This window comes from Zonotrichia leucophrys, chromosome 3, assembly GCF_028769735.1.
Source record: "Zonotrichia leucophrys gambelii isolate GWCS_2022_RI chromosome 3, RI_Zleu_2.0, whole genome shotgun sequence".
In the NCBI taxonomy this organism is placed as follows: Eukaryota; Metazoa; Chordata; class Aves; order Passeriformes; family Passerellidae; genus Zonotrichia; species Zonotrichia leucophrys.
In genome coordinates, this window is record NC_088172.1 from 6,626,397 (window position 1) to 6,653,914 (window position 27,518).

The following is a 27,518-nucleotide window of genomic DNA, read 5'->3' on the forward strand; positions in this document are numbered from 1 at the left end:
CACTTGTGCTGTGATGACAAATTCGGAGCAGAGCAATCCTTGGAGACAAACACTGAACAAGTCCATGCCACAGCAGCAAGTCAGGGCTGCTCTTGCCTTCACATCTTTAAGTCAAACCACCAGCCCACCAAGTTTTTCTCTCACAGCAATTTATCCTACCCAAAATACATAGGGGGCAGAGAGATGAAGGCAGACAGACAAAACTCCCTCGGTGTGTCTCCTCCATAAAGACATTTTGCACTGAAGGCAGCAGCAAAGAGGGAGTTTATCTGAATATATATAAGGGAAAGCAAACATACAAACGAGAGTGTCTCCTAGATGCTCACTTCAAGGACATAACACCAAACCCAGGGACTTTCTACATGCAGATTACTGACTTAGAAGCTTGTGAGCTGTGCCAAATATAAACTGTAATGTTTTGGGGGTTATTACAAATACAAATGAGACACTGCTGCAACTTGGGATTAATGAACCAATAAACCAGTCATTCATATGTTAAAAAAAAGCAGCAATTTGGACTTCTATTCAAATGTAAACAATTGCTCCATCAGGCAACAAATCATACAAATGGCCCTGTGTCACGGACTTATTGACAAAATAAATGGGACCCACTGGGGCTGAGGCTGCAGCTCCCGGGCACTGTGACACGCTGCTGTAGCTGTGGGGTGCATGGGTCACAGCCAAGCACTGCAAACAGCCACGGGAAATTCAGCATAAAATGCAAGGGTAGGGTTCTGTTTGCATTAAATCTGCTCTCCAGCTTCCAGATATAGACAGGCAGCTGTCAATACACAGCACTTAAAGGCAGAATCCTCCCAGCATTGCTGCCAATGTGCATGCACTCCACAAGCAAACCCATACAGGGGGCCTTCGCACTGTAAGCTCCATGATCCTTCCTTGTGTTTAGCTATGTGTAGGTGCTTTTCTGGAGGTACATCCAGTTCTCCATCTCACCCTACTCTTGTGGTGCACAAGGACTGTTATTTATTCATCCATTCTGCACTCATGAAAAACATGCCTGTCCACATTTTATTGGAAAAGCCTGAAAGCAAAATCCAAGTCCTGTCGCATTGTTCACACTGATAATTTGTTGGACTGTTCTCCATGAATAACCTGCTCACTCAAGGCAGCAGAAAGCTTCTCATTGACCTCAACAGGCATTCAGCAAGTTCCTAAGTGTTTGTTAGTTCCTTTTAATTTATCTTTATTTATTGTTTAAAACAGACACAAATAGCTTTTCAAACTGAAGGAGTGCAAAAATGTGAAAGCACCAAAACATTTATTTTTTTGCTTCTGTCTTAGCTTAAAAAAGAAGAAAAAGAGAGAATGCTTTAAAGAACTCAACATGCTCTGAAGCTGACTTAAAGTAGCCCAGCATTACAGAAGTGTTGCCATATGTTGTGTTCATAACATGACAATTTCAGAAGTTAAATCAAACAATTACTGAATCAAAACAGAAGCACTACCTTTTCCATTTTTTTTTTCTGAATAATCATCCGCTCTCTGCAGAATTCAATTTTATAGCTATGATCAATGCAGGAGCCTGCTCCAGCATAAGTTTCTCATGGAATTTACTGGAATCTTTCAGGCATCCACCTACTCTGGGATGGGTCTGCCTCCATGGGCTGCAGGGAAACTCAGCTCCACCATCTGAAGCATCCTCCTCCCCCTCCACCACTGACCTTGGAGTCTGCATTGTTCCTCTCACATGTTCTCACTGCTGCTCCCTGGCTATGATTACATCTTCTCTGTAACATTTTTTTCTTCCTTCTTAAATACGTTATCCCAGAGGAGTTACCACAATTGCTGACTGGCCAGGCCTTGACCAGCAGCACATCCATCCTGGAGCCACCTGCCAGGGGCTCTACCAGACCTGGGGAAGCTTTTGGCAGCTTCTCACAGAAACCACACCCGTAGCCCTTCCTGCTACCAAAACCTGGCCATGCCAACCCAATACCCTCAGAAAAAGGACAACAGCATCCTGGGAGGACAACAAGGCACATCAGCTCAGCTGAAGTCCCAGGGCTGTTGTGCCAAAGATGCAGCTGTCAGTAATTTCACTAAAAGAGAGCTCTAAAAAAAGACTGAAAGAAGGGACCAACTTTCTTGCTTTCTTCTTCACACCTTTGAAGACAAAAAGGTGTAAAAATGGAAACTATCTCTGTCACATCAGGCAGAGCAGCGACAGAGCACCCTGGGCAAGCAGGTGCCCTTTGGGAAAGGCAGAGCCACAAGGCCTCTGCTGAGCACCTGCCCTGGGCCTCAGCCCCGCATGGCTGGAGGCAGAGGTCCAGCAGCACCACGAGTGCCCAGTGCCTGTGCCACGCAGTGCCACCAGCCCCCTCCCACTGTGGGCTGCCTGATGGCAGACTGCCGTCACCTGTGTCTTTGCGTATTTTAAAAGGCCCCAAATCTGGAATGAGCCTGAGTCTCCCTCACTGGAGTCAGAGGAGGTGCACATTTCCATACTGATTCCACCTGCAGAGATGCCTTGCTGGTAATGCTGTAAAAATGAAATAAGTGCATCCTCACCATAATGCTGAAGTCAGCACCTGGACATGTGTGTGTGCATTCTCCACTGGATTTTGTTTCTCTCCTATTCTTCCTCTTTTCTTCTGAAATCATCTACCCAGAAGTGACAAAAATGAAAAACTATTTTGCAGATGAATTGTTGCTTACTGAAGCAACAATTAACCACATCATATGACCTTACATACAGAACAAAACCAGAACTGGACAAGTCAGCTATAAGGGATTTACTACTACATGGTTTGTTACAGAAAATATCCTTCAATTTTCTTAAGATATGCTTGATTAATTCTTTTTGAATAAAGAACTCTGGAATTTATCTCTAGATCCTGAACACTTTAATCTGTGCCTCTGTGGTGTGATTCACAACAATTGGTCTGTGCTTACAGATGTGGATCAGAAATACATTTAAAGCCTGCTGTGATGGGGGAACTTTTTCCCTCCAAAAAGCTTTGTCTCCATGTATCTTCCTCCAATAAAACCCAGAGAATTCAGCAGGAAGTTTGGCTGACAATGACCAAATCCATTTTTTTTCTTTTTTGGAAGCAAACCCCTGTAATTTGTAATTAGGCAGAACAAACTGTAAACTACTAATGAAAGCAGAAGACATACAGGTAAACCAGATCTAAGGCAGGCACATGGATAAATTTATTTTTATGCTTCATTGTGCAATGAGTTTTATCTTGGGGGAGAAGAGGGTTCTGGGTTCTGGGTTTCAATTTATCTGCACTACAAAAATTCTGCCATCTAATTTCCATTCTAGAATTAAGAACCTCTATCCTGAAAGTTGTTCTTATTTTGTGCTTGTTCTGCTATTCTAACAATTCTACTAATTGTTCTGCTTGTAAGAAAACTGCACAAGAACCTGTTGCTAAAAAGCCCCTCCAGATTTCCAGTTTCAATATATTTGAGTCTAATTTATACATCCTCACTCTTGTGACAACCTTAACTTTAAACAGATCTTTCTCCTTCCAGCCTTTGTGTGTGTCATCAGATTAGCAAACCAAGCTATTCCAGGGAATGTTTCATAGGCAAATCTGCACATGCTCTCCCTGTGCACCTGGCAGGCTGGGTGGGAGCCAGATGCAAACTCCAGCTGTGCACATCTGGACAGGACATCAGAGCCTGGATGGATGGGCTCTGGTGAGGGCACCAGGTTGGTCTCAGGCCTCTTGGTTGGCACTGAGCTCAGCTCTCTGTGGCTGATGGTGTGGGAGCAGTCAGAGTCTGTGAGCCTCCAAAAGGCCCCATTGACACAGCCCTGGCTGCTGCTCTGTGTGCACCCCTCCACACTCCTGCAGATCTGCCTTCATCTCTTCTGAGCAGGGCTTCTCACCAGGCCACCCAAGCAGCTCACCTGTCCTGTCTGTTGGTGTGCTGGGATGCATCACAAGGACAACAGGGACAGCTTTTGTCATCTTCCCTCTCTGGCTCCACAGGGATGACCCACAACTTCTAGGAAAGAATTGCAGCAGTGCTGCAGTAGCTGGTGAGCTACAGGCACAGCATCAGAGCTCACAGCTCTCCAGCATGGTTGGCAAGCACATGTCTCCACAGAAACACCAGATCTTTGCACCTGGCCACAATTTTGCTGCCAAATGAGCTTTGTTTTAATTTTCCACACAGGGCAGAACAACAAAGCAAGGGAGCCACCTATGTCATATAGGAAAGAAAACCTTGTCAAATCTAGGAAATCTGCATTATATCAAATTAACCTGATTTTGTGTTTCAAAGTCAAATCTACACTATTTGTTTCTTATTCTAATTAGCAGAGGTCCCTGAGCAGCCTCAAAGCTCATCATCTTAAAAAAAAAAACCCAAAACAAACAAACAAAAGAAAACACAGCCACAAAACCCTGAGCTACCATTCAGGTATGTGTAAGTCAGTATTTCCCAGTCTATTGCTGACTACCTTTAATAGTTTTTCAGCTACAGAGCTGCTTGGAGAACAGAAGCAAACAGCTGCCTACATGGGAGTATTCATGCTTAAAACATCTGGGCTTTATATCCACCGGCAAGTTTTATTTTGGCAAACAAAACTTAAAAGCACAGGTTGTCCTTGGATCACTCCAACTTTCAAAATAAGCATTATCTACAACTCAAACACTGTGAGGGGACTGAAAACAACTGTCACTGACAGATAAGCATTCTGTCTTTTCCTCTTTTTATCAAATGTGCTTTCTATCTGTAAATAGTAGCTTCCATACATATGTAATGTTCAAAACCAATATGGAAACACAAATATAAGTAGGTAGGATGGCAAACAACAGTTCATCAAAACAGTATGCCCCAAATTTTATGTTACAGGTTAAAAGATTTTACTTACCTAGCTATTTTAAGGTTTTTTGCTGATCAAACCTTCTCTGCAACAGGCAATTACATCTCATCTTTTCTAAGAGTATTATATATAACATGTTGAGAATTAGGAACAGGTGAATATCAGTTTGAATTCACTTATATCTAAGCAGAAATCCTTTGACTCTGACTTTTGTCAAAGGTACAGGGAACACAATTTGCAAACCCCAAGTTTGGAACTGACTAAGGGACTACACAAAACAAACCATTGAAGAGGCTGAGTGTAAGTGAGGCTGCTGCATCAAGAGACTTCAGCAGCAAGAAGCAGTTTCTGCATCCCTTTACCCTGCCACAAGAGGTGGCTTTTCCCCATCCCCTCACCCAGGGAGACGGGTGCCCTGACCCGCCTTCCCTTGACAGTGATGAATCGTTCCATTCATCAGGTCATATACTGTTCAAAAGTCAATGCACGCTTTGAAAAATGTTGCTCCCCTCTGTCTGTGTCACTGTGTTTGCAAGGACTCAGTGTTGATCACAGCTGCACCCACTGCAAAGGGCACAAACACAAGATGTGCACTATATTGCAAATCTGTGTGAGCTATAAGTGCAAACTTGAAGGAAATCTGAATGCTAACTTCAGTCACATTCAGATTGGTAAAGCTAGGAGGGCATTTTCACAGACAATGGTCTAGAAGAGTTACATTAGTTCCCAGGGTTTTGCAAAGCGTTTTTCTCTGGTTACCTTGGTAACTGCTACCTTGGCACCCCTGTTGATAAGCTGCACCACATTCTCCACTTGGCCTTTGTAGGCGGCTACAAGCAGGCGTTCTGAAAGCACGGCGACCACATCCTGCTGGCTCATGAATTAGGAGAGAAAGGTTTTCACGTTTCTTCAGTCCAAAAACAAAGGCTTGGGATCAGTTCAAGCAGCATGCAGGCAGGCGAGGAAGGATTCCAGCTCCCTGGACAGTGATGCTATTGCTATGCCATCCATTGGACCTATGGATCAGAAAACAACACTGCTGTCAGGCAGCTTTCAGAAACAGAGCACTACAGCAGCTCCTCCCTGAGCGTTCATCTTGGCATTGGCTTGGGAGGGGAGCACAAAAACTCCTCAGAACCTCCTGAAGACATTGCACTTCTGTTGCAAGGTGGAGGGATGCAGACAGAGGCACATTTTCAATGTGCTCTCATTCCCCTTGGTTGGGACAAAAATCCTTAAACTTTCTGAGAGCTTAACTCTCTTTCAGCCTAACTTCTATTTGTGTGGTCCCTTTTCATCCTCTCTCCCCCCACCAGGTTTCCTGGTCTTTAATTAGCCAAGGGTGGGTTAACTCCTGTTGGCCAAAGGAACAAGAACAGGTCATAGTTACTGGCTGCTGATATAGATATACAAACCTCTGCCCTGGAAGGATTGAGTGCAGTCAGCAATTAAAGGCAGCTGACTGTTCCCTAACGAGTATAAAATGCTTCACAGCCTCCCCTGAACCATCCCAAGGACACCTCTGGGAAAGATCACAGCCTGCTATTGGGAAACACTCATCTTTGCTGTCACTGAGAAATTATCTTCTCCCCATCAAGCTGACATCATTCCCCACTGATTCCAGAAACAATTCAGATTTAGCACTCATCATACAAACTGTGAGTATGTTTGTCTCCCCAAGCTTCACTGACCCATCCAATGAGCCATCAGTGCTGAAAAGAGTTTTCTGATATAATTACAGAAAATGTCTCCACTGGTCACTTTGAGCTGTGGGATCCAGAATCTGCCCAGTTTGGGAAGATTTCAGCTTTATTTGTGCTTTTCTCACTTTAGCATGTAATTGTTTCAGCACAGGAAAAACATCTTCAAGATATCCAGTGTATTTACAAATTATCTGCCCTCCCCTCTTGAAATATCACTGCACTGCCCCTTAACAGCCACCAGTACAAAACACTCTGCATAGTCAAAGAGTAATAGGTACAGGGTCCTGGATGATCCTGGAGATCAATACTGGAATACAATGTATTTCACCCTTATGTTATCCTTTAAATCCATCTCAGAACAGCTATAACTAAAAGTGTAGGTTAATTTGTAGTAGTAGAAGGCAACATAATTCAATTTGCACTCCTAAGGTGATTTATATTAGCAAATCTTAGAATGCTTTATGAGCTTTAATTCTTATAACACCCTTCGAGGTGAGGAATATGCAGGAGAATATGACATGCATATTAGAAAAAGGCCCTAGAAAGCACAGAAAAGTTACTGCTTTCTCTGAGGTCAATAGAAAGTTATGCCAAAGCCAGTAAAAGCTCCAGGTAGCTGATTCTTGATTTTGAAGTATAAGCATTAGGCAAGGCCATTTCCGTTTAAAAGATTCAAGTTAGCTTTTCCTCACCTTTCTCTTCCTTTCTAAATGCAAACATGTTTGGAGCAAGGTGGAAATAGCTATACATTTATTTAGAGAAACCAGACAAAGAGTTTCTGGGCCTCAAAGTCAGCATAACATAGGACAACAGAGGGGTGGTGCTGTACCCTGTGCCACTGGACTGTTTCACCTACACCCTCAGTGTAATGGACACAGTTTGTACCCTGGTAAAATGGAAAACAGAGAAGATGGAAGAAAAAACCCTCCTGTCCTTCACTAGCACATCATACCCTGCTCCTCTGGCAGAGTGCTGTACACATTATAGTACAAACCATTTTAAAAGTGACACAGATGGCCTACACTTAGTAATCTGAACGGTAACAAACAACACCAGTTTCAATCTTACCTCCTCAAGTATTTGATTTCCAGTGACTCTGCTTCCAAAGCAAGTGGAACACCCACCCTCCCTCCATACCTCCCACCTCCCACCCATGCTCCCAGCCCCCTGCTCCCAACATCCCTGAGTCTCCCATCACATCCCAAATGGAGCTTCCATAACCCAGGAGCACAACCCACAGCTCCCCTCCGTGACCAGAACACAGTGCAGGGCACACCTCTCAACAGGGAGCTCCTCAGGCAGAGGATGGGGCGTGTCTGTGCCAGCCCCTGCCTGGGCAGTGATAGTTTCCAGGTGAACTGTGCCATCACTTGCTTGTCCCCAGCCTTATCCCTAAGATGCCTGCCAACACTTTGGCTGGAGGCATGTACACTGACATCTTAACACATCTCTGGTCAGAACCTGCTTGGTTTTCTTACCTCTTAAATTAAAAAAAACCAACAACAACAAAAGCAAAACAATGCAGTGATATCATTGTCACTAACAGATTTGCATATTCGCTACAAAAATCTCAGTCTCAATGGAGACATTTTTCTGATACACTGATATTTCTGAGCAAGTCTGCAGAAACCACAGATGCTCATCACATCTTAGCCACACTGCTAGAAAGACTCTAATACCTCAACAATGTAGGGCTGGAAAAGTCTGGATAACCTATGCAAGGTAAATTATGGAAATGATACTCCCTAGTTGAATAGTTCTCCCTCTCTCCCACAGTTTTGCCATCCCTGCAGCACACTGAGATCATGAGCCTCCTCCTGCCATGCCCTGCCACACTGGAGTGATGGACTGTGACCCTGTCACTGCTATCATGGATTTTGCCTTCTTGTCTTTTCCACCACTTGGATCATACATAAAAACACAGCAAGAAGCTGATTCAGCAGTTGGTCTTTTAGGGGTATCTCCCACATTGCCCAGGTCTCCAGCAGGTGTTGGTCCTGTTCCCAGAGGGCAGTCACAGCACGAGCCTGGCTCCTGCTCAAACAACAGGTCACATTCCCTGTGACCACATCTGCTTTACATCTCCTCAACTGGGATTATCTGCAACTCAGAAAAGCAAGTCCATTTAGAACAGGAAGCCCAGACAACTGAAAGACCAACTTTCCTTTTCTCCTGAGCTGGTAAAAAAGGTGATGGGTGAACAGTGGAAGTGGGAACAGCCTTCTCATTCCCCTCCCCAGGGACCCATCCCCAGCACAGTGGCTACACTGGCAGTGGCGTCGCTGCCCCCAGCTTTAACTCTCTGCGTGCCTCAGACACACAGAGTGTCTTTCCTTGACCATGTCTGCACCCCCAGCAGCAGGAGGAAGGTACCAGATGCCCAAGGACTGCAATTAAAAGCTTGACTGCTCCTTTCACACCCAGATGGTGCAAAATGAACCCGACAACACGATTACGGGCGCTGCATCGCATCCCTGCTGCCAGCACCTGCTGCCCAGAATTAAATCCCTCATTATCACTCCCAAGATCCAGAAGCTCAAGGGAGGCACAGAGCATGAGAATATTCAAACCTTACGCCTTCAAAATAACAACAAAAAAAATCATTTTGCTTTAGCATATTTTTAAATGAAAAACAGCCATCTCTGTGCTTCTTTGTTTAAGATCAGATTACTTACCTGGAGCGGGCTGGGAAAGCAACACCTACTTCCCGAGCCTCTCCAAGGAAACTGGCCAGATGTGATGCCCACAGGTTGAGCTGCTTTGCTGTGGGTCAATCCCTGCCGAGGATAAGGAGCTCACCCCATCAGTGGAGTGTGGAAAAGGACAGGCTGACTGTGGATCAGTGCTCCCGATCGGCAGCTGCGAGGCACCGTCCCCCGGCGCTGAGGTCCGGCTGCATCCCCACGGATTATGCTCTCAGCTCACTGAGCCACATTGCCCACGGACACTCAGGACATGTCTGTCTGTCTGTATGTCTGGGGTGGCACAGCAGCCTGTGGGTGGGTGGGCAGCTGGCTGCTCGGTGGCAGGGCTGTACAGCTCCCAGCTCTGTCCTCTCTCCCATGCAACTGGCAGAGCTGGCAAAAACACTCTCTGCACCTTTCCCCTCCCCAGCTCCCTCCCCTCCAAACTGCTGCCAGGCTGCTTCAGTGGCCCTAGCGCCTGCACGTCAGTGACAAAAAAAGCACAGGAATGATGATTTTCAAAAGCCAAAGGACGGTCTAGGAAACATCAAACATCACAAATACTGAAGGGCTAGGCAACAGATTCCCCTCAGTTCATGCAAAGGGTTAAAACCAGCAGCTTTTTCACTGAGGGAAGAGAAAAAAGCCAAAACTATGAAAGATTTAGGAGCTGTGAGCTAATCAATTTTAAGAAGTTCTCTGTGCTAAATGGAAAAGATGAAATGCCAGAGCACAGATCATTCTCTGCAATCACTAAGTTAAATTAGTATTTGAATAAAAGAATGCTTACATAGCTAAGACAAAGTTTCCATATGTGCGGAGGTACAAGATGATAGGGGGAAAAAAAGAAGAAGGGACCCCCAGTTTTCTGCAAGGGATCCCAAATTCTCTTTTTCAGTTTACCACCAGAAATTATGCTGAACAGAATCACAGAATCATAAAATAACAGAACTTCCTGAGTTGGAAGGGATCCACAACGATCACTGAGTCCAACTCCTGACTCCGCACAAGATGGCTCCAGAAATCCCACCATGTGCCTGAGAGCATTGCCCAAATGCTTCTTGAACTCTGGCAAGCTTGGGGCTGTGACCACTGCCCTGGGGAGCATCTAGTACAAGAAAAAATCTCAACATCTTGCAGCTTTACTTTATTCAACATATACAATGGAATAAAATTAGTCTAGATTATTTTGGAACACTCCAATATTAAAATATGGAACTAGACAATTTTTTTATGGGAGAGTAGATAAAAGCTACTAATTCATAATAATAGTCTTTCTAAGAAAATTCCCTGCATCTAAATACTGCTTTTCTTTGCTTGACTCTCACAGTAAAATGGGTTTCTTTTTTTATTAGTACATAACAGTATAAAATCCATAAAATGCTCTTTTTCTTGTCCAGCCTCTTTGCAAAGCAGTTTGTCATACATAAAATATGACGTAAACACTAAGATTGTATTCACTTTAGAATAACAGCATTATTCAGCAGAGTGGATTATTGCATTAGAAAGAGTGGGTTTCCTGGAACTCATTTATCATTTACTGCAGGATGCTGATATATCTGCCATTTCTTTCAGCTGACTTTAAAAGGGTTTGTCTGAGACATGCAGCACTGCTTCCCTTTCAGTGATTTTTCTTTAGTTTCATCATGGATCCAGCAGAAACAAGTCAGGAAAAATATATATTTTGCTAAAGGGAGGATACTGCCTCTCACCCCTTCCTGCCCCAAAAGACAGTTAAAAATCAGTCAAAGGTGTAATTGTGAAAGCCAGCAGAAGCTTCATCTGGAAAACAGTAAAGCCCCCCACCAGGTTGAGAACAATGTGCTTTTGATTCACACTTTTCTTCTTTCCTTTACAACATCATCAACACTATTTTTGGAGTTAGGTTTTATGGGTTCAAAGGAACATTTTGAACTGGACATCTACATAGACTTTGAGTCTGGGGGGATGGATTTTACTGTTTTCATGACATATTTTATTGTGGCAAGTACAATCATTTAGTTTTTATATGGATAGTTGCATATTCATCACCCTAAGTATCACCACTGTCTGAGACATCTGAAAACAATTTCTGAGCTGCTTTTTTTTCCCCCCCACTTGTTGCTAGTAATTACTTCAACAATTACTATTTAGCAGCCTCCCAGGGAGCATCTGCATGACAGTTGCTCATCAGGCTTCCCAGCACAAGCAGAGCAGACTGATTGATGCCACTGCTCCGCTGCAGGTGGCCGGACAGACAGCCAGTCCCGCTCGGCGACGGACACAGAGACAGCGACCGCCAATTCCCCAGCGGCTTTGTCCAGTCCATCTCCATTGCCTGGCCTCCACTGCTGGCTGCACTCAGTGGAAACCCTCAGCTGTCTAGCAGCTCTCAGGCAATGCCTTGGTGCCACCAAAACCAACTTCCAGAACTGCACCTGCCAGGCAGATGCCCCTGGAGAAAGGCACGGACACAGGGAGACCAGCAATGATGATCAGAGGCAGTTTCAAGTCATTGCTTGAACATAACCAATCTTGTATGAAAACAATTGCTTTTCTTCCCCTCTTACTTACTTCTCTGCCATGTAGCCCTGATCTCCTTTATGCAACACACAAGTTATATACTTACCACTTTCCATATAACATGATCTGGGGGATTTATTTGACTTTCTTCATTGAAGTTCCACAGCTTTGTTACTCCCCACTCCTTCAACACCTGCATACACACATGTCAAAACCACTCAGTACAAGCAAGCTCAACTCCCAGAAAGCCCTGTCAGTTGGGTGTTGGAGATTTTTTCAGAAATGGCTTGGAAGGCAGCTGTGGGGGACAGGTTCTCACAGCCTGTTTCTGTAAACAGCAGAGGTTCTCAGGTTGTTTTTAATTACAAGTAAAAGTGACAAACATGAAGGCCTTGAGAACCTTGCATATCAGAGTTCTCAGGCAGCTTTCTCATAACAAGTAGATATTCTATCTTTGGCTGTTTTGGGAAAGCAAAAATAATTTTGAGAACCCAAATCTTGGTATTGGAAACATAAGGAGGAGTTGGTATATTATCTCTGACCTATTGTGAGCTCAGATTTTGCAATATGCATTAAGTGAATTAACACTGTTATAAAAGGTGCCTGATTGATGAATAAACCGGAGTTGATGCTGAAAAATTAAAAAAAAAAAAAGTTAAAAATGTGTTAAAGTGATTGTATAAGTAAGATGTAATAAGTATGCTCTTTGTGTTTTTTAAGCCTTGTTTGAATGTGGTGGAGGTAAAAGCAAACACTGAATTCAAAAGAATTTTTTTTACAGCTATACCTTAAACAAACTTTTTATGTTTAAGTACATTAAGTGCATTAAGTATAAAAATGCTGCAGCAAACACGTAAAAAAAAAAAAAAAGGTTGTTTTAGCTTAGTGTTTTAGAATCAGGCCTGTAAGTTATATTAAATGTTATGTTTTCTTTCTGTAGTAAGTTTTATTTGTTGCTGGGTAGCTTGAGTTAAATTATCTATTAAGTGCTGTTAAATGTTGAATGCTGTTAAGGTTTTAATTTTGTTAAGTTTAATGTTTTAGGTTTAAAATATTTTAAGTCTAGGCGCTGTTAAGTTTAAGTAATGTTATATAGATTTATGCTTTTACGATAGGCATTTGTTTTATGACTTGTGTGTAGAGTGTTGTTATAAACATTAGAAAAACTTTAGTTAAAGACAATCAGAATCTGCTGTTTAAAAATAGAAAGCAAACTTTCTTTAGCTTATTTTTGTGAGTTACATTAACACACCTAAGTTTTGTTTGAGCTTTGTAACACATAGAATTCTTTTTTGTATTTGTTGTATAGCATGTCTTGTAATTAGTGATAGCTTTTTGGTTTGTTTTCCTAGCTTAGATCCCTTATAAGAGAGAAACCTTACTAGCTGAAAATACTGTTTAGTTGTTAGAATTGTCTAGTTTTGTGTTGCAAAGAGTATAACACCTTTAGCCCATAGAACTTTTTTTAAAAATAAAAACAGGGGAGATGTTGGGAATTTAGCTGCTAGAAAATGGAAAAGTACAAAACCATGGCTAATTCCAAGTCTTGCACCTGCACAGATAGCAGTGTCCTTGGGCCTAGCTGTGGTAGGATAACAAACAGTGAAAGAGACATGAGAAAAGAGAGAGTAACCCCTAAGGAATGAGGAAGAGTTGATAGTATAGTTTAAGCAATAGATTGCTTAGCTTACAGAATATTCATAAGCTTATTACTCGCTGTATAAGTGTCTGATGCTCTCTTCAATAAACGGAATTTGCTTATCACTCATATTGAGTGTCTGAGTCTCCCCTCACCAACAAATGGCTCGACCCTGACAAAGGTCATCATTTCTCTGTGACAGTTGGGCACTATTTACATGACAAAACAATATCTATTGTTTGATAGGGGACAGTGCCAGTGTGCAAACACACATGCACGACATATCTGCTCCCATTTGCATAAAACCAGTTAGGAGATCTTTCCAGCTGACTGCTGTTTAACAGAAGTGCCAGAGCCTAACCTTGGGAACCAAGCAGACACACGGCTGTGCTCATGGGAGAGTGGGGTTTTATGTTACCATCACACACAGTGGGGCTTCTGGATGGGAGAACTGTCCCTCATTGTCACCCTCTGTGCAGGAGCCTATTAAAATGACTGCAGGACCTCACTGTGAGCAGAAAGTGCCATAACCCTTTCCACAACCAACTTCCTGTCCTTCTCTGCTGTTCTCCCTTTTCTGATTCCAAAGCATGTCCTGTGCTGCAAGGGTTCACATGATATTTAGCATGGACAGCATCTGTCATTGAGTTTGGGGACCCTGCTGCTGCCATGTCACAGGGCTGGTGCAGAGATCTCCTCCTGCCCATGTATGACCTGAACCCCCTTCCCTGCTAGCACAAGCAGCCCCACACCCTCCCAGACAGCGCATAACAGTAACTCAGGTTAATACTGCAAAAGACACTACAGAAAATTTCAAGAAAAACTAATTGCTACACTTACAGATTTTTTTTTTCAAGGCCAGAAAACACCACTACAATAATCTAATGCCAACCAGCACCAAGGCACAAACTCCTATTTGAGCTAGATCCTATCTTTTATACACACTATTAAAGATGTGCACCCAGGCAGTGATCAGGAAATGCTCTGGCTGACACAGCAGAGAAGAAAAGAACACATTTACCAGCTTCAAAATATTTTTCAGCTGGCAAAAGAGCACTGGAGATGCTCTTCCTCTTCAAGAAAAACACGACTTAGGAGCTGCCAGCAGCAATGACGCAGCCCCTCCTGCACCTTCACAGCTGATGTCTTGGGAGAGCACTGGCAGGTGGGGTAACCAGTGCCACCCAGCTCAGCACTGAATCATGGAGACAACGTGACTACACGAATATTGGCACAACATTCCTCAGTTTTGCTGGGCTTCTGGCATGACAGCAAGAGTCTGGCAGGCAGCGTGTCAATTAAAAGCTTAACAAGGCTCAAGCTCAAAGTCAGTAGATGAAATCTTAGGGATGAAGAGGCCAGGGTGGGAGAAAGGTGTATTCAGACAAGCATGGGTGGAAGTGCTGAGTATGTCCAATGCAACCCCCAGAGAGGTGTGTGCCCCTGTTATGGTGCACACCATTATCATCAAGAGATCACGATTTTTCCATTTGCTTCCCACCACAGGGTACTGCAACAGCAAGAGGAAGCACAAATATCCAGGGATTTGGCACACCCTGGAAAATGGGCAAGTGAGAGAAACTGAACACAGCAGGGAAGCAGACATGGAGGTCGCATTTTTTTGCATAGAATCACCCCACCAGTCAGCACAGCTAGGACAGTAATTCTCATTTCCTAAACCCATGCACTGATCTCCCAGTGCTGCTGTAGAGAAACTGGCTGTAGCTCCCAAGAAAGAAACATTATTGATGAGCTAAATTAGCTGCATCTGATTCACACAGGGAACCTCTTTAGGAAAGATTCCAAACTTGCCGAGTCTGCCAGAGGGCTCTCTCTGACCTCAGCAGGCTTTGCAAGAGACCTGAAGAACTGGGGAGCAACTTTAAATCATCTCTGAGGAGATCCTAACAAGGAGAGAAAAGTTCAGGGACTTTACCCTATCCTATCCAGAGTTTAGGGCAAAGACAGCAAAGACTCTCTGATGCAGTGCACAAAGCCTCCATGCTGCGCACCTCCTGTGGTGCTCAGTGTTTTGGGTCACACAGCAGCAGCTGAAGGTGACAAAGCTTTTCCTCTTGAGACCGTGGGCTCAATTCTGCTTTGGTTGCCAGGTCAAGTCAGCCACCAAAACTGCTGTTTCCTTGCTGTGCAGGGTCCTACATGACACCCACTGAAGGTCTCTACTCCTATTCTAGTGCAAAGCTGTTCATAAATGACAAAATGATTCCAACACATATCAAAGGATACATTTGTCAGCAGTCTCAGCGAATTGACTGGACTGCCATGTGAAGGCACAGAAACTGGGGCAATGAACAGAGATTTCAATATTGTCAGCACTGTACTCCAGACAATTAAAATACTCTATTCCCCACAAAATAAGCTGGTTTATCAAAATGACACCTAATATATATCTCCTATATTGACAAACATAATGAAGTATGGAAGATCACTCTAGAGGATCCCTGTCCCCTTCCCTCCTTTCATTTCCTTCATTGCTTTCTTGTCTAGATAAAACACTGGAGGTTTTTGCCACTCTCCTCTAGCTAACTTACTCCAGCTCTCTGCTTATTCATCCCCTGGCACAGCTCTTTTGAGGCTTGGTACTCAAAACTACACAGAATATTTGCAGAGGGCTCTTGATGTGAGCAGCCCTAAAGGTAACCTGGTTGCAAGGAGAGAAACACTGAGCAGAGTACGTGTGCTGAAAGAGGAGATGCCTGCTGCAGTGTGAGCCTGGAGCCAGCAGCATCCTTGAGAAAAGCAGTCAGCATCTCTGAAGGGCAGCTGGGGGTGTCCAGCAACCACAGCCATCCTGAGATACCATCAAGAAGCAGAAAACCAAGGAACTTATCATCTGAAAAGGTGAAAGAAGTGGGAAAAGTGGAAAAAGGGGCAAACATCCTGAGAAAGGAAGGTTCAACAACTGCCATTGGCTGTTCTAACTGCAAGAACAGGAAACAGTGATCTGAGATGTGAGAAATCATCATCATCATTACTTGTTTCTCTCAGCTGAAAAACAAATTAACAGCACCTCTTGGATGCTCAGGTGAGTGTGTTGTACACCCTCTAATGTCTCTGTGCCATAGAAAGTACTTCTTACCCAAATCCTCTGGTTATTTCCTGCACTGCTTGTGGTTTTCCTACACAGGCTGAGCTCCCCACACAAACTTTCCACAAGATCTTCTAGACAAACTCTTTGACCCTCCTCAGGGATGTCTGGCTGACCCCCAGCTTTGTGATAAGGCTCATCATTGATGCCAGACTCTGCCTGTTGCTTTACTGCTCTTCCCCTGGGACCACTTCTGTGCTACAGGATCCCTGAAACTCCCATGGTCAAAATCTTCTTGTTCCTGTAGGCCAGTTAACCCTTCAGGTCATGATGACCACACAGTTAATAATTCACTATGATCTTCTCTACAGATCAACTTCTGCATCCCAGAGCCCTGGAACTGGGCTTGGCCTTTCCTTGCAACTGCATCAGACAGATCAAATTCACTTCTCAGCACACTCCAAATTCTCAGACTTATTTCTGCAGCTTAAACAGTAATTCTCTGACTTGTAGGAATCAGAGATCCATTCTTACAATGTAGTGCTTGGCACTCAACTCTGAGCAGAGTTTAATCCTCTTGATTTTGGACCAAGAGGAGCTAAATCCCCATGGATTTCCTCTCCTTTTGAAGTTCCTGCATTTCCTCCCTATTCCACCCTCCCACACTGCTTAGAGGTTCTTTCTGTCCCACCACCCCATTAGTGATTTGAGGGTTAAATGCTGTTTCTATTTTTCATAAGCTGGGGTCACCAAGAACACAATTGAGTGTGACAAGCCCAATGGTCCTGTTTTAACACTCATTTCTCTGCAGTTACACAAGCAGGAGGGGCAGAAGCAGTAATAACTTGCAGAACCAAAACCCACAAACATTTCAGGCAGCAACAGAGAATGTACCTACCTGGAAACCCTTTTTATATTGTATTAAAGGATTGTTACATCCCATTTTACAACATGCCTCAGTCCCCTCAGGAATAAAACAATTACTTTCATTAGCAGCATCCCACAATACAAAGTACCTAAATAAGCCAAATCTTTGAGAAAAACAAGTCTAGGGGATAAAAATAACTTTAAAAATAAAACTAAAAAAAATAAGGTGTTTTGCACACATTCTATGGGCTGTATGCATCACATCAGATTACATTTTTTGTTGGTTGACTGTATTGTGCTATTAACTTGAAGGCATCTTCATGCTGATGGCATGGCTGATCGTGCTTTCATGTTAGCTTGCAAAGGTGACAGTAGACAGCTGTGCAGGGATTATCTCAATGGAAAAATCTCTGGTGAGACCAGAAGGTGCACTGGTGATAGCATGATAATGAGGGATGCTTTTGAGGGAAAAGACTCACCTTGGACACTGACAGGTAACAGTTCTCAAATAACTCACCTCTTCAATCAGAGGTGTCCTTTCTGGAAGCTGAGGACAGTGGGACCAAAGAGCAGGAGTAACCATGTGGAGCAAGCACTCTAACTTACCATGGGAAAACACTCAGATTGGAAAATAAATGCAAAACTGAACCAGTGCAGAAAGTACCAGCAAATCTGAGTAATGACTTATCTTCTGCATGGACTTCAGAAATTGCATCACACTCTCAGGTCTAATTTTCTAAGCCCTAGTCAGTGATCCCACAAGAGCAGCTAGTCCTCCAGCACTGAGAGTGCCTTGTTTTCCAGAAACAATGGAACACTTTAGTGCATGGAAACCCCTCCTTGTGCAGAGGATGGGGCTTCCTAGGGGGACAGTCTTTATCTTGAAGAACTCAAGCTAGCTAAGCTAGCCTTCTGCTCAGGGAAATCCCATTTCAACCTTTGACACTCCTCAAGCCTCTGGTCCTCAAAAATGGAGCTCAACAGAGGCGTACAAGGACAGCAGAGGAAGCAAGGAACTACACACCCCAAAGAACACAGCAGTGCAATGTAAATACCATAACCCAGTGCCATAGGTTCAGTCCAAGCTCTTCACAGTTCCTAGTTACCCAGGAACTGGAATGCATTTCTAAAATGCAAAATCCATGGCATTATTTTTATACATTTTAGACAAAAATTCGGAAAGGTCACATTTGTTTTTTACTCACTCTTAAGGATCTACGGTTCAATTTTTTCTGATGAACATTTTATAGCTGTGTCTTGCAAGGCAACCTCTGGAGAAGGACTATGGGGATGCCAGCTTCAGTCTTTCCAGTGTTGGCAACAACAGCAAGTCTCTGTACGCTGCTCCTGGGTGAGGAGAAACACATCATAAACGGAGACTCACAGCAGAGTGAGAACACAGAAATTTAATACCAGTGTTTTCTGCAGCACTCAGCTGCCTGCACACCTGGGCAAACCCAGGCTTTTCCTCCTGAGGTTTATACACCCACTTCCCATTATAAACAAGTTCCAGCCACAGCTCTCCAGTTTGGTTCCCACTATCTGACCTCTGAAAATAAAACTGTGCAACCCTCACTGTTTTGTAAGGATGAGGAAAATGTAACAGAGAATTTAATTTCTCCCCAGAAATCACGTGACAAATCAATAAAATCAGGAAAGGGACAAGTTCACAACAGTGTTCATGAATGATGGAAGTCACTTGGCCTGCATGAACTTTTGAGAGCTGAAAACTGCTAAGGATAAATAATCTCTCTTGATCTCTGAAGCAGAAATCATTGCTGAAATGCCAGTTCAGTGACTTCAATTAGAAAATGCTGTTGGAAGACCTTACCATCCCTCTTTCCTACTAATTAAAATTACCACATAATTTAGCTGCTTTTGCTATCCTTTTTCCTAATACATTCAGATCAGCAGATATGTTTAAGTACAAAAGCATAAAGGCATTGGAAAACTAAGCACTAGTTATGTCTGTGACTTGACCTTCTGGTACTGTTTTGCTGACTAAGTTGTCAATGACAATGTCACTGTCTTGTGAACACACCTTGCTGTTTCATTTTAATTGGAAATACCAATTGAAATATAAAGAACCAAATAAATAAACTGCATTTAAACTACAGGTAGACTATCAACAGTCACATTCAAGATGATGTGCAAAAAGACATAGCCTAAAGTAAAAATCAAGAAACGGAACTTGGACAGGCTCATCCCTTCTTACAACTTGGATGAACTTATATGCTACTGCAGTTTAGGAATAAATGGTGTACTCTGAAGACAGGTTCCTAAAATGTCTCAGAGGTGGTACAAGTTCCTTAGGTTATGTGCTCTTAAAATTTCATGTACAAACTGGAAAAACAGAAGGTTCCTTTTTTTAAAAAAAAAAAAACAAAACCAAAAAAACATAAACAAACCAGAAACATTCATGCAAAAACATAATTAAGCCTAATTCAAGATAATTTGATTAGTGTGTCATTCTGTTCACCTCAGCAGGTTCATTGGGAACACAGCTAGTGTGATTCCACTTGGTTATCTTATCTCTTATCTATACTCTTTGAAAACTGCAGGCTAGCAGAAGTAACTCCACAGCAATACAAATATTCTATCTGGCAAATAGCATCTACAGTATGAAATTAACATAACATGCTGCTAATTTACATATTACTTGTTAAAGACTACTAACAATCTGAAACTCAGTTCAAAGAAAAGGGTCCAAAAGGTGAAATAGATCCCTGTTCTGTATTTGTGAGGAAATCAAGCAGCAGCAATTGGATAGAGTGGCAGACAGAGTAGGAGGGACCCAGCAGCAATGCCACGAGCAGTTTAAGAGCCGAGGCATGCTACCCAACATCTTGTATGAGATCAGAGAACAAAAGCACGGGCAGGATTTCAAGAACATCAGGGACTGCAGAGAGATGGCCGCTGATGTGAGGCTGAGGAGGAAGCACACACTGTCTCCTTTGAGGAGGGAGAGGTCAGGAAAGGCTGTGCCCAGAATGAAATGTGCAAAGCTGGACTGGAAAAGCCACTGTACCACCAACAACCACTGACAGCACATTGAGCAATAAAGGGGAGAAGAGAATTGCAGAAGGTATCTAGAAGAGCAAATGTAACTGGTGATGGTCTGGTCTTTTTTCACGGTGGAAGAGGTTCAGATGCTGCTTGCAAAACCAGAGGAATGAGACGTGAGGGTGGACACTAAGAGAAGAGCTGAAAAAGCAAAGAAATGGTCTGAGATTGTACATGATCATCAGGGCAAGTGGAAGGGTTAGCAAAGGAGGGCAGGCAAAGAACTTCTGCCTTTGCTGAAGAATGAAAGGCTTCTAAGAAAGGAGAAGAGAGTACAAACAATGAAAAAGCTTCTTTTGCCAGTATTCTCTTCAAAACAATTGCTGAGAGAGAACTGGAGGAAGAAAAAAGGGAATCTCCCAGGGACAAGCCCATGCTGTCAAAAACCTCACTGGGGCTGTAGAGTAAATATTTATAATAAATTACTACTTTATAAACTGTCGTATTTGCTTAGTGCATATGATTTAAGAAATACACAGGTATTTCCCAAAATGCACTCCAGTCCATTAAGGAGGAGGTATTTCAAATTGTGTTTTGGTGGGAATAGAAAATTTATATACGCCTCTATTTTCATCAGTCATGCAAGTCTTTGTTAATAAAGATTGTTAATACTTTTTTTCTCCTCCCTGCAATTTCTAATGTATGCAAATCACTTAAAAAACCAACACTGTAACTGTGATATATAAGGGAGCCAATTTAATCACTGGAGATCAACAGCAAAACTTTAATTATCACAGTAAGACAAGAATTCAATTTTAAGAAAGCGTGACTCTAAAACACTAATAAAGCTGTCCTCATCTTTGAACTGCTGCTATGAGTGTTAAGCATTTCACTTTAGATTAAATATTGCATTCATTTGATGTGCAGTGCTCCTTTTTATGCTGTATGAAAAACACACAAAGCTGTACTAACCTGGTTTTAGCCAAACCCATTATTTTTCATGCATATTAAGTATATTTTAGCAGCATAAATATTAGTTATTATATTGAACAAGAGCAGTTGTTCCTCTCTAGAACCATCAATATGTTCATATACATCAATTAAATGTTCATATACTTATATTCAATTAATTAAATGCAAAGCACCTATTTCACTACTTTTGAAATACAAATATGTTTTGCTCCACCATTCACCTGGTGTACCTGGTATTTTAAGTGATGTTGGAAAATACAATGAGCTATAAAGCAAAGACTGGCAAGGCTAGACAATGTTGATACTGATGCTGTAAGTATTATTTAGGTCTTAATCTTTTAAATCCCAGGGAGACAGATTTGGTTTAACAGTTTGTCAACAGGATAGCATCTTTAAATATCAGCTGTTCACTGAAAGATGATGTTTTTCCTCAATACTGAGACTGGATAAGGTGGGGTACATATTTTTCAAAATTAAACCATCACCATCCTCTTGAAACACATTTGTTTTATTTCCTAATGGTGAGAAATCTTTGGTCTGCCAAGCTAGAGAAACAGAAGAAGATAAAAATTCCTGAAAAAAGACCAGTCTTAGTGAGAAATGAGCTGCAATTAAAGCCTTCCACACATCAGCCATAAAAAACAGACACAAAATTATAGCACATGCAGCAGCAATTTTTTAAAACTGAATATTGGATTGATTGTACAAACCTGTCCTAGTGAAGGGAGGCAAAAGAGAGCTGGCACTGTGCTTTATAATATATTTGAGGAACAGCACTCATAAAGGGTAGTGTGCAGCCATTCACAGACGGTGCTCATATTTTGTTATTAACCAAGTTGCTCCGAGCTCTGGATGAAAGCAGAAACAATATTCTGTATTCTTTGGGACCTTTCTGCAAGTCCAGTCCAGTGGGGACACGTCTGTCTGTGGCTGCACACCCTGCAGAGCTGCACTGTGCCACCTCCCTGAGAGCTTGGGCCAAGAAAAGATGATTTGTCTGCGAAATGATTTGATGATTTGTCCAAGTAGAAAAAATGGTAGATTCAGCTGGGCTGGGTTTAGCCCAGCGTATTGGATGGTGAGTGTCTGAAGAGTGCTCTGTAATGGGCATTATCAGGGCATGACTGGGCTTCACTGTTAGTGCAAACAAGCTGGGCCGGGTGATGCTGCAGCAGCCCTCAGCGATGGCAGTAACCCGAGAGCACAGAAACAGCCCCCTCACACCAGGCCATGGCAGAGTCTGTGCAAAGCCACGGCCACAGCTCACACCTGCTTTCATGGGCCACGTCCAGAGCGGGAGATAGTAATTGGGCCTCTTTGTTCATTCAGCTCTTAATCTCTCTGTTGAGACTGACAACGGGGGAGACCATTAGTGTCAGCTCTGCTGGGACTTTCTGTTATTAAGGCTACTTAAGCTTTTCCAAGTAAATTGCATGTGTCAAACCAACAGCACACAGCGATGGGCAAAAAAGCCATTACACAACTGCTCTCCCTTTCTATTGATCCACGCAGGAGCAAGGGGGAAGGGAAAGACAAAACCCTGGAGCCAATTCTCTGCAATTCCCTGCTCCTCCCACTCATTATTTTACACTATTTACAGGCAATACATTACTCATTCTTTCAATTTCTTTCTCTTAACAGGAGCCCACAAGTCCCTCACAAAGCTTTGCAGTAGTCACCATGCTGGATACACTGTGCTGGATAACTTAAATATTGAAAAAGTTTTGATTTACATTGGTTACGTTCCCTTCTACCATGGATGGAGAAAGGCAAACAACTGTAATGCAGGCACAGGAGTGCCCCAGCTGCTTTCTGGCCTCTTCCTCTGACCACAAAGGAACATCACCTCTAATTTTCACACACCTCTGCTTAGATTGCACAAACCCCATGTCCAACAACAGCCTGGCCATCCTTTAGAGAAAATATTTTGCTATGTCAAGGCCTCCATCTTCTTAAAGAAAGAGCTAAAAATTGTTTCTAGACTGTCTTCTGAACTGTTATTATAGCCCTTAGCTCCCATCTGAGGTTACAGGACTCCCAGCACCTTTTAATCACCATTCATTTTGCTGTCATTAAAGCAGCAAAGCTATTTCTGGTACCACCTTCACTATTTCTAACCTCAGATATGCAAAACCTTAAGTAGAATATAAGTATGATCCTTGACCCTATTATATCACAGGGAATTTGCTGTTAACTTTGATTATTTCACTCCAACTCCTGATACCCAGAGAGCTACAAGGCTTGTTATTGTTCATATTTACAAACAGTTTTAAATCTTTAGGCTATTTTTTGGATCTTGGAATATTTAGTCCATGGATCTCAATCTATAACACACCATGTTGAAGAATTCTTTCTGCTAGGTGTAATGCTTGTTAATAAAATCCATGTAGACTCTTTGAGGCAAACAGAGATTTTCACCCTGCAATACAACTCCAAAATATGAATTGTAAAAGGAGCAGTTCTTAATTCAAGCATAGGTTCAACTGAACTATGGCATTTCTCCATTATACCTTACTTCCCTCTCTTTTGTTAGTTTCTTTACTGCTTTTCAGAAGAAAATCAAATGAGAAAGGGAACAAAGAGTAGAGGGGAAGATTAGGCAGATAGAACTTACTCCATTAAAAGTTAGGGATGCCAAAGGAAGGACAATTCAGCTACCTGCAAAGACACTGCAGGGCACACACATTAAAACCAGATACTGTGACAGGCTGCAAGGCACAGGCACCACGGAATTGTTATGGTTCATGCAGGAAAACAAACCTTTATATTTATGAACTTACTGGCTGTTTATCTGTTTTCTGTTTAGAAGTTTCATGATGAGCACAAGTAGCTGTGTCACTGATTCATTAAGTACCCTGACATTTTAGCTGGGTGTTTCAAAGAGATTTATGACCCTCCATCCAAAGGGGGTAAAAAGAGAGGCAAAGATGAACAAGGCTCTGGAGCACTGTGACAATGGGAATGAGATGGCCTCCACATGAAAACAGAAGAGCTCTTTAGATAACAGAATGGACAGCCTATGAAATGTCAGCTTTCTCTAAAGATGGGGAGTTTTAGGATCACCATATGTAGGAATTAATTCAAACAAATGAACAGGCTGTTAGATTTTTCCTGTAGAAGAATCTGCTGGCCACACTGTCACCACCACCCTTCAGAAAGCACAAGGAGCTAGGGATACACATCCACAGGTAGCCCAGACCAATTCTCTTCAATGACTGCAGAGCATCTTATGGAGAAAGAAACAGAAGGCAGTCCACACTAGGCGCGTTATTTGGAGATTCATAACATCCCTTTGGACAAAAACGTCTCTTGCCATTCCCTAAAAGAGAGTCTCAGGCAGACAGGCTGGTTTAAGAGTCAAATGTCCAAATTTGAATAGTCTGATGTTTCAACTAACACCTGAAAGACTTGGCAAAGTGACCTGTTCACTTTCTCACATTCATTCCAAATCATCATGTTTAAAATATATCAGTAAATACAGGAACTACTTTTCCTCACCTAATTTAAACTAAAAATCATACTTTTCGTGTATGTTTGTGAGGGATTAGTCCCATTTCAGTTTTGGATACTGACATCCCAAATATGGGATTCACTGCACTGCCTCCCCTGACCATTTCCAGCCTTTCCATAAGAATCCAACAGATGCACAGACACATCTGGGCAGGCAAGGCAGGTCTGTCAGAAGGCACACCCGCTGTGCTGGTGACTGCCTACCTGCTCAGCACACTGCCTGTTTCCCATCTGTGGCACAAATAAAAAGGGCAAAAGGTTCAAAATCAGCTAACACAACTGGATAGCTACAACCTGGATATCTGAAAAAAACAACCCTAAAAATATCCCAAGTACTTTCTGCTTTATTTGTGCTCTTAAGAGTAAGCTCCAATCAAAACAGCAGAAGGAAAGAAAAGAAAAAAAGAAGGCAAATCAAGAGTTGAAAAGAAAACGTTCAAAAGAAAATAACATATGTAATTTAAAGTCTTTCTGTGGGATTTTGTGAGTTTTATACATAGCAATTATTTTCAAGGTCTTATTAATGATGCACACTCTGAAAATATATTTCTATAATACAGTCAACAGCCATTATTTTTGTTAAGTCATTTGTGCACATGAAAGAAAACCAGGAAACCCGTATCATCATTTGATGTGAAAGTCTTTAACCACAACATTTGTCAAAGGTTTTACTCTAAAACTCTTAGTAAATGTTTAAAGAAGCTTAACAGAGATACTGTCTGATTCCTGCTCCCTGCTCATCTGCACAGGAGGCAATTTCCCTTTCACACACAGACAAGGATGAAGCTTCTGTTGACTTAGGTGGTGTAATAGAAAAAAACAGATAAATGTTTTTGCATAATGAAAGAGAAAGTAAAACAAACAAGTATCTCTGCAGTTTTGTCAGACTTTTTGACTTCTGATAGCAATCAAAACAAGTACAATGATTTTAGAAGCCCACCAAAGCAGCACAAACTACAGGGAATGAAGAAGCCAGGTACTGAGATATACTCTAGTTCTCTCATCTACTCAGGATTGCTGTACGGCATGTAGTAATGAAGAAATTTGATTCTTTATTCAGCTGTAACATAAAACAATGCATATGATAAAAAACAAGAAATAAAATTTCTTTGACAAAAGAGAACTGTACAGAATTTCTGAAAGTGACTCCATAAACAAAAGCCAGTGATTCTACAGCAAAGCAATTTAATTTGCCATATATTTTTCACAAATTAAGGTAAAAACCATTTGATTGGTCATCTTGTTTGTATCAAAACCAAGAAGGAAAATACTGCCTGAAAGTATTACATAAGAGTATCCCATGTTTGGGCTCTTATCTCACTAAGAGGGAGAAGAGCAGCAGCCAACAGCTACCCAGGCTGCCACCAGCTGCAGCCCATGGCAGAGGAGCTGGATGTGACCAAAGCCAAGCAGCACACTTGTAAACCCACCCCAGCAATAACTCTGAACATCCAATCAGAGAACATCTACAGAGCAAATAACTCTGAACATCTAATCCCTACCAGCAGCTAAATGGGCACGTGGCTAGGCTGATGTTTTGCCATTTCAACTCAGGAATAAAATCTCCCACAACTGCAACAGAAAAAAGAAAAAAACATTTCACTCAGCTTCACCCTTTCTGAAAATGACCCAACATGCCCTGAGATTTTATGTCCAAAAAGATTCCTTAATAGCTTTTTTTGAGCAGCAGACTTAACTGGCAAGTGAGGCATTGGGAGGAATTGATTTAATTTTAAGAACTAATTTTACATGTAATATTAAGAATGTGAAAGCTTAGCATGTCTGGTAATAAAGACACAATCACTTGCAACAAAATATAAAACTAAAAATTGACATTTCTACTTTGTAACCAAAAAGTACTATATTTTCACATATGTGTATTCAGAACAAAGAAAAGTATTAGAAAACAGTGAATTGTTTGGTGTATTTTTTATACAATACAACTGCTACTTCTCAATATTGTGCAGAGCTGTTTTTAGAGGGAATGATTCTTCCATTAAAATTATGAAAAATAGTGGGTTTAGAATAGTTTTATTAATTATTAAACTTTAAAGATTGGTTACAACAAAAAAAACCCCTCACATATAATATTTTTCTTTCTGATAATTCACTGGTTGTTTTGGGGTTTGGTGCATTTAGAAGATTTTGGGGTTTTTTTATTTTTAACTCTAAGTACCCACTGCATGTCAAAGTATACTTTGAAGAAATTCGGTACCAGCTCCACTTTGCTACACAACCTTAAAACCAACATGATTAGCTAATAAGGTTTTGAAATCTTTCACATAGGACATATCAAATAACTTTTGATACAGTCAACAAATAAAATTCATGTTAATGGAGCACACATATACTTGAAACATCTGACACGAAACAGTTAAAAAAACCCCATTCATTAAAGGGTATTTCCAAATCAGTTCAAAGACCTTCAAAAGGATAAAGATCAAAAGAGTAGTAGAAAGCATGTCTCAAATGAAGCTGCACATTGCACAGCAAACACCTGCACCATCGTCAGAGGCACCTGCAAGCTCCAAAGCCCAGTCAAGACAGAAGAAAGCAAAGATCACAGTACCAGTGTCATGCCTGCTGCTAATCACCGACTACAGAGCAAAACAGTCAGGCAAAACCACCTTCTGAGGAGGAGAAAAAAAAACAGGAGAAAAAAATAAATATGTACATATGCCTCTGTATCTATCTCTGCATGACAGATCTCTCATTAGACACTTTCATCCAAGTACACAAGATACTCTAATTGCTACCTGCCAAGGTTTATGAGTGAATTACA

At 42.0% G+C, this 27,518-nt stretch overlaps 1 protein-coding gene across 7 annotated transcripts in view; it reads right to left on the reverse strand.

Moving 5' to 3' along the window:
- ANKRD6 (ankyrin repeat domain 6) overlaps positions 1–27,518 on the reverse strand; it is a 95,232-nt gene that overhangs the window by 27,808 nt on the left and 39,906 nt on the right. For 4 of the 7 annotated variants that reach the window (XM_064707303.1, XM_064707297.1, XM_064707298.1 and 1 more), the window contains 2 exons: positions 18,457–18,598; positions 5,567–5,823 (listed from right to left, as the gene is read on the reverse strand). In XM_064707303.1, coding sequence (XP_064563373.1) covers positions 5,567–5,686 — 120 coding nt within the window. In that variant the 5' untranslated portion in view covers positions 5,687–5,823; positions 18,457–18,598. Of the gene's footprint in view, positions 1–5,566; positions 5,824–9,185; positions 9,602–11,802; positions 11,890–18,456; positions 18,599–27,518 lie in introns of those variants that run through there. The other 3 variants (XM_064707299.1, XM_064707302.1, XM_064707301.1) reach the window with 3 other exon arrangements.